We start from the raw sequence: 12375 nt of genomic DNA on the forward strand, positions 1-12375 counted from the left end.
CATGTAGCTATACGTCACATTTGAATTTGACGGCAAAAACGTCACGTTAAAATGCTACACCAAAGAAATGACCTACATTTTAAGAATTCATTTTTCTAATTTGGCACCAAACAACGTTTAATACAAAATGTGCAAAATCAAAACTTTATTTAGATATGAAAATGAATTGATTATATAAAGAAGTGTTTGATTTATAGGCTTTTTACAATGTCAACATAAATGTCACACATTGTCCAAAAGTAATAAATCTTACTATAATTGTATAAATGTTGTAACATTGATCATATGTGTAGTCATTGAATATAGACATATTGAAAATTAAAGGATTTTTATGAAATGTGCATCTTTTCAAAAAGTCATTGGTATATTCCAAAATAATTTCAGTAGAATAATGACAAAATCCTAACAAATTTTAAATGTCAACATAAATGTCAAAGACGTAAAAATTTTGGCGTTTTGCCGTTATTAGGTTCAATGCATAAAACTTATGTAAAGCGTCAAAATATTTTTTTCTTTCTACAAAACTTACTCTCAATTGCTGATGAGCCTGATATGGTTAAAAGAAAAACATACCAATAAAGATTAATTAAAAAAAATAATTTTAAGTTTTAAAATTTGGATTTATATATAAAAGTAAAACATGTGCAGTGTATACTTGTACAATGTATCGGTATAAATCCTTGTCAGAATCTGAACAAAAGTATCATTCGGAGTTCGAATTAAGACAAGAGAAAAAAATCACACAAACCAAAATTTATGCAAGGATATGATTTCAAATTTGAATTAACTCACAGTAAAGTGTGTCAACTTTATTTTATGCTGGTATAAAATGTTCTATACCTTGGCGCCTTTACATTGAATAATTCAATATGGAATAAGGGTTAGGGGTTGTCCGAGGTGAGTACAAATGTGTTAGATTTTCATTACAAGATAGGATGGGACTTTGAACGAAAAAAAATAATTTAATGCTAAATCAGCAAAATATCTACAATTGTACAATTTACTGAAAACAAATGACAAGTTCTAGGGCCTACTGATATGGGATTTTTTTTTTAATTTATCTCAATAAAATAAAAAGCATGTAAATTTAAAATGCGATGTTGAACAAGTTTCTACCATTTTTTTTAATGAGGTAAATCATGCTCATAATTTCTTCCCGCAATTTGCATGCAGAAAGGTGCAGATAATTTAATGACATGTGTTTTCAATTACCTGCATTATATAATTCGCGGCATTACTGGGTTTTTATTATTCCTCCATAAAAAATGTTAGCAAAAAAGTAACGTCAAAAAATTTTTCTAGAACTTCACGAAAAATAACATTAATTTTGACGTTACCGAAACTGATACCAACACCGTGTGCAACGTCAACGTCAAGTTAGGTACTTCACATCACGTTATAGAAGCATATCACCGTAATATCTAATTCGAATACGTAATTCTACATTCTTCTGCCCCTTCATTTTTTTCTCGTGAAAAGACTGGGTATCTTTTCACCCCAACTTATCTTCATTTTTCACCTATATTTCAAAATACCCAAGATCTTTCAACAAAAATTTCAACATCTTTCTATATGATGTTCCGATTTCGGTAGCAATGTCAGGAACAGTACGTCAGCCGAAAACGTCTATTAACGCTTTTAATTTATTTCGAGGGGTGGCGGTAAACACTTAGAACAGAGCCTCAAAAGCCTTACGCCACTGGAAAACCAGTAAATACATATATATGCATTTTTTAACAGTCTATGTCAATAATATATCTCCATTCAAGATGGAGTGATCCCGGGATTTTCACAAAACGTATGACTTGAACGAAATCTGCCGTCGTCTAACAACCTAAAGTTGAATTAACAATAACTTAAGCACTATTATTATCCAGTAAAATCAGTGATGAAACTCGAACAAATAGGTTTATAAGAGATCAAGCAATCGTAATAATGACATAATTTTCGTTTCCTATAACATATGGAGGGTTTTATTCTCATTTCAAGTATTATACAGTTATTGACTGCCCAGTAGGTATCAGGAAACATATGATTTGTTGGACCTGAAGGTAAAAATATTCCCCGAGGCCGCAGGCCAAGGGCAACATTTTCACCTTCATGTCCAACAAATCATATGTTGCCCGAATCCCAGTCAACAACTGTTTTGTTCCCTTCACTGCTCACTTAAGATTGATCAATTTAATCAATTCACGCTATATTACATGTATCAATTACTGTATGTGGAAAATAATGGCTCAATCAGTAAATAAAACATGAAGCTGAGAAAGAACAAAATCAATTATACATTTATGTATCAGAAAAATTATTTATCATAAAACCTACTCTTCCCTTCTTCCGTACCTTGCTTTTAGCAACAACTCTTGTAGCTCTTAACTTCGGCTATTTCCGCAACGCCGATATTGAACGCTGATTAATTACTGGTGACGTGACAGTGACGTTGAGGTCTAACACTTCTTACGTTAGACCGGTCAACAGTATTAGACCGATGTAATAAAAATTTTTTGAAGGACTTTTTATTAGTAATAGATATAAAGAAGGATGTTTATAAGGGCATAACAATAATAATTAAAGTGACAATAATAATTAAAGTCATAATAAACGCCTTGATGCATGCCCCGCATTTCCAATTATCCGTTTCTATGCCAACTGTAATAGAATAATTATCACAAATATTTAAAATATGTTTTTATTTAAAACATTCAGGAAGTGTCTATATTTTCATGTGTAATTTTCAACCAATTTTACTAACAAATAAATAAAATATAAAGAAATTCCACAAACTTTTTATCAACCCTATATAAACCAGCATGACCATATATATATACAAGAAAAAATCCAACATTTACACTTAAGTCATACGTATTATGTGTATGCAGCTTAATCTTCTAAATGATTCAAAGAAATTCATTGTATCAAAAGTTAGTAGTTGGACCAGCAGGGGGTTCAGTTTCAACTGAACTTTTTGTCCCATAAATAGTCGAAAACATCTTTTCCTTTTAGCTATCATGAAGTCCCCTGCAGTTGACTGATTTAATCTTAAATATACTCATACTAAACTATTTGCAAGATAAGCCAGCAGATATGAAAAAAAATTCACAGCTATCATTAAAACTAGAAAAATGTTCTCAATTTTTCAAGTTTCAAAATAAGTTTGATTTTGAAAAGTGAGTGTCATTATAAGAACAAAAAGATCAGACTATTCAACTTTAAATTGTATAAGCATATATTAAATGTATAGTACTGAGATAACAATTAAGAATTGAATTCATATTTTGGGATGTCTTCGGTCCTATAACACACCTGGCCGTTAGCGCGGTTTGATAATTTGTCGGCACAGCGAGGTCTGTTATAGGATCAAAGACATCCCAAAATCTGAATTCAATGCTTATATTTACATTCTCTAATTTTTCTTCATCATAATTGTTTATTTCGTTCATGTTTAATGTGAATTTAGCGCCTTCGGCATTGGTGTGCTTTATAAACGTAATAGCTGTTTGTGACGTTGGAAAGCCGTTTGTGACGTAGGAAAGATGAGTAACGCAAGGGAAAAAATTGACAAATTAATTTTTTAGACACATTTGTTGTATTTTATGTTAAATTTGAAAGGGTAGTTTTTTTTTAAATGAAATTGAAACAAAACAATATACATTTTGCGTTCCTATATATTGAAAATGGATGTATAATTTTTGAATAAATTACTTTTCTTAAAACAAATTATAGTTTTTCAAACTATTTTAACCCCTTCCCAGCTTAAAAAAAGTGGCCACAGTTATTATCAGTAAATCTCAGCAACGTCAGCACATCAACAGTACTTATCAGTATTTATCAGACTTAACAGTAAAGACGACAGTAATTATCAGTATTTCTCAGCAACAACTAAATTTATCAGCACCAAAAGTAAAAATAACAGTAAATATCAGTAATTATCAGCAAGAACAGCACCGTATCAGTAATTATCAAACATTATCAGTAAAACTTGTGATTATCAGCACTTTTTTCTTCCAGTAGTGGTAGTTCCTACTGTTTATTCTACCGCGATGTGACAAGGTTTACCGTGTGTTATAGAAATTTGAACGGATTTCAAATGGACTTCATAAAGAAAATTACACTAAATGTAAATATTGAGGTATAACTGAAGGTTATGTAGAACACGATTCATTAACTTAGAACCTTATACAGTTACACATTCAGATTATTGCCTGACGTCACAGCGTCAGACTGTATAAGGATTGCCATAATCCGAAACTAATAAATCATTCACCGTTTCAATGTCCATGTATCCATTTTTCTTCATTTCTATGTTATTGAATCAGTCCGTTTATATTCTACGCAAGGGATGAAAGGGATGAATTTCCCTTTTCGCGCAAAATGTCCCTGCTTTCTTCATGCCTTTTCCTTGGATTGTTCAATTTTATGAATTGTTCTATCTTCCATGGAATGAAAGTTTATCCTTTTAACCTCCTTCTAATGCTATAGTAATTCTATCTACAAATGGATGTTTTATCTCATTCTTTTAAACAACATATCGTATTATATATCAGTATACGGACATGCAACACTAAAGAAATGTTTTTCTAATTTGTTTCCCGATCCTTGGTTTATTCCATAGATGGACTAGTCCAATAATAACAAGCATTCTGAGAGTATTGCATAAGCAATACATGTCCCCTACCGGGTTCCCCTTTTCTCTTTGGGGTGTCATTTTATTAGAGCCTGTGTATGGAAAATTGTTACTTAAATATGGACTTTTCAGTTGTTACTTGAATATGAATGAAATGTATGTCTTACAAAGAAAGACCCGTGACGTCTTTGAATGCCATTTGACACACACAAATTCTTTTGATCAGAACAGCTTATTTGCTTGATCAACAATGGTTGAACAACAAATTTATACCAGAAAAAATCAAACTTGATCTATATTTGTCACTATAAAGGTATCCAGTAAGATTCAAATCATGATGATCTTGTTTAGAACATGAATCCAGTAGTAGGACATTAATTTTGGGCATCACGAACCCTAATGTGAACCCAATTATTAAAAAAATTAAAAATACCACAATTCCTTCAGAAATAAATGAAGTAGAACGAAATTCAAACTTGATCTATAAGACTATAACTAATCAATTTATGAAAGCTATCCAGCAAGTTTTAAGAATATAAATTGAGTGCATCACGACATAAATGTAGTGCATCACGAACCCTATATTTAACCCAATTATAAAAAAAAAAAAAAAAAAAATCATAATTCTTTAAAAAAATCAATTAATCAGAACGAAATACAAACTTAGTCTTTAACAAATTAAGGTAAAGTCTCATACTTAAAACCAGCTCAATATCTGCAAGCGTTTAGGAGAAAAGTGCGGAAAACCCTGAAAAATTGAAAAGGCCGTAATTCCGTAAAAAATCATTGAATCGGAACGATATTCAAACTTGATCTGTAACTCATCAAGATACACCCACGTACCAAAAATCAGCTCAATATCTGCCAGCGTTTAGAAAAAAAATGTGGAAAACCAAGTGGGACAGACTAACAGACAGACGGGGACAGACAGACAGACAGACAGACAGACAGACAGACGGACGGACGGACAGACGCAGAGGAAACCTATAGTTCCCTCCGGTTTCACCGGTAGGGGACTAATAAACGCATTTGAACAAAGTCATGATATTCAGATGCATGATCTATTAAACGTCTCTGTTCAGATGCACACAATGTATAAGAAACAAGGGCAAAATCTTGGATTTTTCGGGACAGATACCACATTACTCAAAAGACAGATTACGTCATAGCGGCTATTGATGTACATATTAAACGTTGTTAAAATAAAAAAAAAGAACAACAGTCATCTTGCTTTATTTTGAGCAAAATAGCTTTTTTTTTTTTTTAAAAATCAAAATATAGTACAAAACAGAATTGTATAAAATGCAAACATGTGAATAGTAAATACACATAATAATTTTTTTTAATATTATCACACTCTCGCTTTGAGGAGAGACAGGACACATGCCAAGTTTCTCAAAAGATAGATAACTAAGTCATAGCGGCTGTTGTTGTACATGTTAAACGTTGTTAAAATCAACAGTTCTTGTGTAACTTTAATCTAAAATTGTTTTGTTTCAATAACTGTCATAAAAAATGATAGTTTTCAAAAATCTTGCTAATACTTAGATATTGTGATATTGCAAAATCCATTCATTCGTTTCTTTACGAAGCAGTCTAACGTCATTGACGTGGTGTCTGAATTCTCAGTTCAGTGAGATAAAGCACTTAGTTAAGTTTGCGTGTTTATATTTTCGAGTGACGTCACAATTGTTTTTCCGCACTCGTAAAATGTTTTTGTAAATAATGTTAAGCTTTTTTTAATTCATACTTATGTCTTATTCAGCGACGTCAAATAATATACTGAGGTTCATGTAACCTTAACCTTTTGAAATTCATACAGTTAATAATTACGATGACGGACTGACATTCCATCGAAAATTTAGTCTATTTATTGGCATATTTTTCCAAAATGAGCTTTTTGTCGCTAAAGATGCCTTGAAAAGTGCAGAAATTACACCACCCAAAAACAATGTGAAATTAAAAAATGCTTTCAGAAAATTTAAAACTAAAAATATTCCAAAATATTTGAGTATATAGAGTACCATGCATGTATATATAAATTTATTATCTGTGTTTGAAATTCACACTATTGACTCCGTAATGGACCCGTAAACAGGAAAAACTTCAAACTTCATATTTCATACAAATACTATACAGGGCAATATTTGTGAAGCGAAATTTTTTTAAAGAAGTCAAGAATCTCGTGACAGGACCTTTTCAAAAAAATTAAGGACATAATACAATATTAAATTATATAAGAAACATGAAAATAAAAATTAATCCCTATCCTCAAATGTGCAATAAAGTCACAACCATAATAAATAATAATTTTACATGTGTTAATACGTATTTCGAAGTGTTTACACCGATTTTTTTCAACAAATAATAAATATTTTACAAAGGATTGAATTTTTGACATAAGTCTAAGTTTTTTTCATGATCCTGAGGCCTGGTCATGATTATGATTATTGACTTACTTTAGCAGCGATGTAAATGATTCATGATTTTCACAGGTAATTGGAAACCATACAGATTTCGGGAATTTGAATTATCTGTTACTAGTGGGGGTTCATCACAATGGACCTTGTGCCACAGAGATACAACTAAATATCCTGCTTACCCTTCAAGTATACAAAATATAACATGTAAGGAGTACGCCAGATACGTCAGAGTTGCAACAAGTTACGATGCCCCTGAGGCTGGTCAAGGAGCTGTACTAGAAGTGTGTGAAATAAAAATTTACGGTAGGATTTAAAAATCACTAACAATGAAATAAATGTTTAATATATTTAACATGTGCCTCATTATCAGTTGAATAATATAAGGGGAAGATGTGCAATTAAATGCTAATATCACATTTTTCATGTTGCTATACGCGATTTGTAGTTTAGTGCCTAATACAAATACAAAAATTCAGTATAATATGAACTTAACAATAAAAATTTACTTTTCAATTTTTCATTTTATTAGGCTGTAATGTTAGTTTTTACGGACCGTCTTGCTCATCCTGTGGTGGATGTCTGTATTGTGACATTGAAACTGGTTGTCGTAAGTTAATGTTAAGTACACTATATTTATAATCAAATGTTGATCCCTATGTCGTGGGTTCTAATGCCTCTTTGGATCGTGGATTATTCAATATAAACCGAAGTTCAATTCCGTGTCGCAGTAGCTAAACGGACTAAAAAAAGATCCGCCACTGAGTGCCCAGTATAAGATAAAATTTACAGATATTTACCGGCAAACATGACGTCTCCACATGAATGAAAAATTCTCGAGAGGGACATTAAATGAGATACAAAAAGAAACAACTACATTTACCAATTTTTTTCCAAAATGTTAAATTTATAACATTTTGAAAAAAGATTAACCACAACCTTGTAAAAGGCTATCCTTATATTTAAAAGATTACATTACGAATTAAGTATCTTTAAAAGGCAAAATTTCAAAGCATTACCATATCATCAAGACCTACATGTATACTTGGCATTGAACTTGGCGGAGTTTCATCATTAACTTTAGATATAAAAGATCGATCAACTTATTTTCAATTATACAATATATTTGAAATATTTGAACAGAATATAATCTTTTCTCTACTCATTTCATCTATTTAGTGATATAAAAATTCTTAAGCATGTGTAAGCGTTTCAAGTAACTCCTCATATAGTCAATATAATTATCGATTTTTAATTTAGATTGCATGTTTTGTTTAAGGATATGAATACTGATACTCATAAGCGTATCTTTTTTTATTTACACTTTGACCATAAGTCACTTCCTGAAAACATCCTTCGCTTAACATAAAGAATTGTACTCACACTTTACAAAAAAATATGGAATGTTCTATTTTAAAATCTTTTCTAGAACACGTGTCAAATTGATTTAGTTTTTAAGGAAACAATTTTTTTAGTTTAAGCAACCCCAAGATTTTTAAAATTATAATGAGTAAGCTGGGATTTTATTAAGTTTTAATTATTTTTAAAAATCTTTTTGTTCAAAAGCATGCAGCCGAAATTGTGTAGACGGTGCTTGTGATCTATACGGCAACTGCACCGGGGTATGTTCTTCGGGATACTGGGGAGGGAAATGTACGAATGCCTGTCAACGTCCAAATTGTCTAAATAACGTCTGCAATAAAGGAGATGGAAGCTGTACCTCTTGCTTTCATGGATACTATGGAGATACATGTAGTTCATATTGTTCTGCGTGCCAAGGACAAACGTGTGATTAGACAGGGTACTGTACAAACGGATGTATTGCGGGGTATTACGGTTTCATTTGTTGTATACGGTGTGGTAATTGCAACCCTGATACTTGTGACAGATACTATGGAAATTGTTCTGTATGTGATGCAGGATTTTATGGAGACAAATGTAAAACACAATGTAGCTCAACTTGCTTAAATGGGTCATGCAGGAAAAGCGATGGGTATTGTTTAGGATGCAGAGATGGAAATTTTGGTTCTCAATGTAGGAAAAATTGCAATGAACACTGTGTTTTAAGAAGTTGTGATCAAAACACCGGTCAGTGTAATAAAGGTTGCGAGATCGGATATTATGGTTCCTTTTGCAACATTTCATGTAGTCCTAATTGTGCACAAACTAGCTGTAACAACGATGGAACTTGCATTGGAGGATGTTTATCAAATTGGACAGGAATTAGATGTGATGGTAGGAATTTATTTCTTAAGTCTTCAAACAAACTTTCATTATATTTAGCAAGATAATTGGATTAGAATTTTTCAGTGGTAAATAATGCAAATAATAGAATTTCTAAACTTTTTTCAAAGACCAGTTCGACCTATCTGAAACCATTAATTTTTATCTTAGCAATTTTTTTTTAATATTTTATCGAATAAAAGCGAAATTCTGAATTTAAAAAATTAATTCTATAACTTAATTTATTTTACTAGGTTGTTATTTTCAAGATTTCTATTAAAACTTTGATGGTAACACTTGTTCTTAAGTTTGAAAAAAATGAATCCATAAACGATTGAGTATTTATCAGTAGTTTAAATAAAAAAAAAAAAAATACAGGAATGGTCTTCCTTTTAGCATTATAATTTCATTGATTTGCTGATTTGGAAACCAAAATATTTTAATATATTTTATGTGCTTTCAAAAATCCTTTACAATGTATGCAAATTTATGCATTTTCTGCAGTGTACATGTATATGCAATTAAGTTCATGAATGCTCATATATTACATTGTGGTAATAGTTTAACGCCACAAAGATCATACATAAAGAACCCAAGGAACCTTCTTTTGTTTACGTTATTTTTTTTTTTACCGAGAAAAACCTTTAAAATTTGATGACCGAATTTTAGAATGCGACCTAAACCATTACGGAATTAACTGTTCCATTGAATGTAATACGTCATGTACATCAGGATGTTATAGGGATACTGGCTTGTGTAAAGGTTCTTGTGAAGTTGGCACATTTGGAAACTTCTGCAACAAAACATGTAATGCTGATTGCAGAAATGGATGTCACAAAGACAATGGCAATTGCAAAGATTGTGTAGGTGGAAAATTTGGAGCCATGTGTCAAAATAATTGCGGAAAGGGGTGCACTTCCAACTGCGTCCAAAATAATGGGAGTTGCACGTGTAAAATAGGATGGCAAGGGACCGCCTGCAAAGGTAAACATATACACTGTACAAGAAAATGATAACTGATTATTGCTGCTGTTTTCATTGGACTAACATTTATCTTAATATATAAAACTTTGAAAATAAATATCGTAGAGTGTAAAATATGGACCAATTTTTTGCATTTAATTTATCGATCAACTTTATTTTTAATTTCATATAGACTGTAGTCCTCACTATTACGGTGAAGTTTGTGAACACAAATGTAGCACTGGCTGTGTAAACGAAACCTGTCTTTCGAATGGATTATGTATTGGAGGGTGCAAAGGCGAAAGTCTTGATGAAAAATGTACAGGTAAAATGCGATATATTATTTAATGTTTTCTATAGATTTCTCCTACAATTTAAATGTTCTATTGATAAAAAAGGGAGAGTGATTTTAAAGCAAATAGTGTTCGCAACATTGCTCATTATTTATTTCTAAGTTTTATTTTTTTACGACCGAGGCAGCATTCTTCTGAAACACAAATACAAACTAGAGGTACTGTGAGCAATGAGCTCACTAAAGGATACCCCCCGCCTCCAATAATGCCCATTTGTTGCTATACGATGTATATTGTTTTACGGCAATGTGTAAAGAGGAATAACTCATCCTATCAAATGTTATCCAGAAGCTTCTATACGTGACGTCATAGGTAATCATATAATGGCAATGTTCATGTTTTGCTGTGAGAAACCTAAAATACGTGTCGAATAAAAAAGTAAAATAGGAGGTGCACAATGGCAATATGAAATAAAGATTCTGTGAAAGTTTCATTAGATTTCACTCAGTAGTATAAGAGGAGTTGCGGATAAGAGATAAAGCGTAACAGAGGGATGCACGGACGGAAATCCCGATTACTATATACCCTCCTACTTTTCAAGCGGGGGTTATAATAATTGTTTGCTGGTAAGAAATATTCGTTTTTCTCTCGAATGTTTCACATGCACAAATATATTGGTTTACATTATTAAAAAGAATGGGCGTTCTTAAATGCTTGTTTTATACACACTGTAGGTAAGATTAAAATCCCTAAAAGACCTCATGAAGGATTAAGTTCAAAGTCGAGTTCCTTATCTTAAGATATTTTTTCCCTTTAAAATATAGAAAATATTGGTGCTTCCAAATAAACTCATTTTCCAGATTTGAAATCGTCAAAAATATTATCAAACTTTTCTTTATTTTATTTAAGTGAAACAGAAATCATCAGAAAAAAATACAAATTCAAGTTTGACAACATCAGCTCTGTACGTTGTGACAACAGTTCTCTTTATAAGTATTTTGCTCAACGTATTCTTCATTGTTCGGTGAGTTAGGAATTCTTTTTTAAAGTTAACATTAGGAGTAAAATGTATAAATGAATCAATCAAAATAATATTTGACATCAATTTCCCTTTATTTCTTATACAGATAATTTCTATTCATAAGGTTTTCCCTATTTATGTTACAGAAATGTCAGAAAAACCATTTATAAAAGACAGAACTCAGAGGATATACGTAATCAACAGGATCCAACACAAGACCTAAACACACCTTCATATGACAGTGTTGAAGATAACGCAGGTTACCAAGAACTTGGACAATTAAGTCAACCATCACATTACGATAAGCTCAAGTGAATGTGGTTTTAATTGTGTTTGTAGCACTGGTTTTTTTACTTTTGTCTCAAAAACTGAACTTTTTTTGACAAACTGAAAATGAATGCTAATCATTTGAAATGGGTTTAAGCGAGGTTTTGATTTGGTTTGTGTTTGTTTATCCTTAATTTTATCTTTATGGATGTGAAACAAGAGAGTCTCATTTTTTTTCAGCAACCTTCTAAGAAGGTCCAAATAAAGACATTTGGTTATACAGTAAAACTCGTTTAGTACGAACACGGTGGTTGCGAATTCAGGGATATAGCAATGTCATCTTGGATTCCCAGCTATACTTTAATGAGTTCTTATACGATAATATCAAATTACGGATATATAGCGGGGTAATTTCATAGGTCCCATCGACTTCCTTATAACCGATTTTTACTATACCGACGCATTAGATAAAATGGTTTTGGTTTTTCATATCATTTTATGTCATCGATATACTTGTTAAGTTATCTGTACTGTTAAACGGCTTGCCGAACTTGGCCCAGCGGC

At 31.6% G+C, this 12375-nt stretch overlaps 2 protein-coding genes across 2 annotated transcripts in view; both read left to right on the forward strand.

Moving 5' to 3' along the window:
* Nucleotides 1-8868, forward strand: part of LOC134272257 (multiple epidermal growth factor-like domains protein 6) — a 54204-nt gene extending 45336 nt beyond the window's left edge. The window contains exons 3-5 of the mRNA XM_062754506.1: nt 7120-7350; nt 7577-7654; nt 8611-8868. Of these exons, the coding sequence (XP_062610490.1) occupies nt 7120-7350; nt 7577-7654; nt 8611-8840 (539 nt within the window). The 3' untranslated portion in view covers nt 8841-8868. The remainder of the gene's footprint in view (nt 1-7119; nt 7351-7576; nt 7655-8610) is intronic.
* LOC134272260 (protein draper-like) lies at nt 8841-11909 on the forward strand (the record flags this gene model as incomplete). The annotated part of the gene is made up of 5 exons (XM_062754508.1): nt 8841-9279; nt 9937-10251; nt 10424-10555; nt 11433-11547; nt 11691-11909. Coding segments are annotated over 5 exons (1170 nt in total), but the record flags the coding sequence as incomplete, so codon positions are not given.
* Between the last annotated feature and the right edge of the window lie 466 nt (nt 11910-12375).

Source organism: Saccostrea cucullata, unplaced genomic scaffold (genome assembly GCF_032062105.1).
Source record: "Saccostrea cucullata isolate Sc308-1 unplaced genomic scaffold, CSIRO_AGI_Scuc_v1 ctg1353, whole genome shotgun sequence".
Classification (NCBI taxonomy): Eukaryota; Metazoa; Mollusca; class Bivalvia; order Ostreida; family Ostreidae; genus Saccostrea; species Saccostrea cuccullata.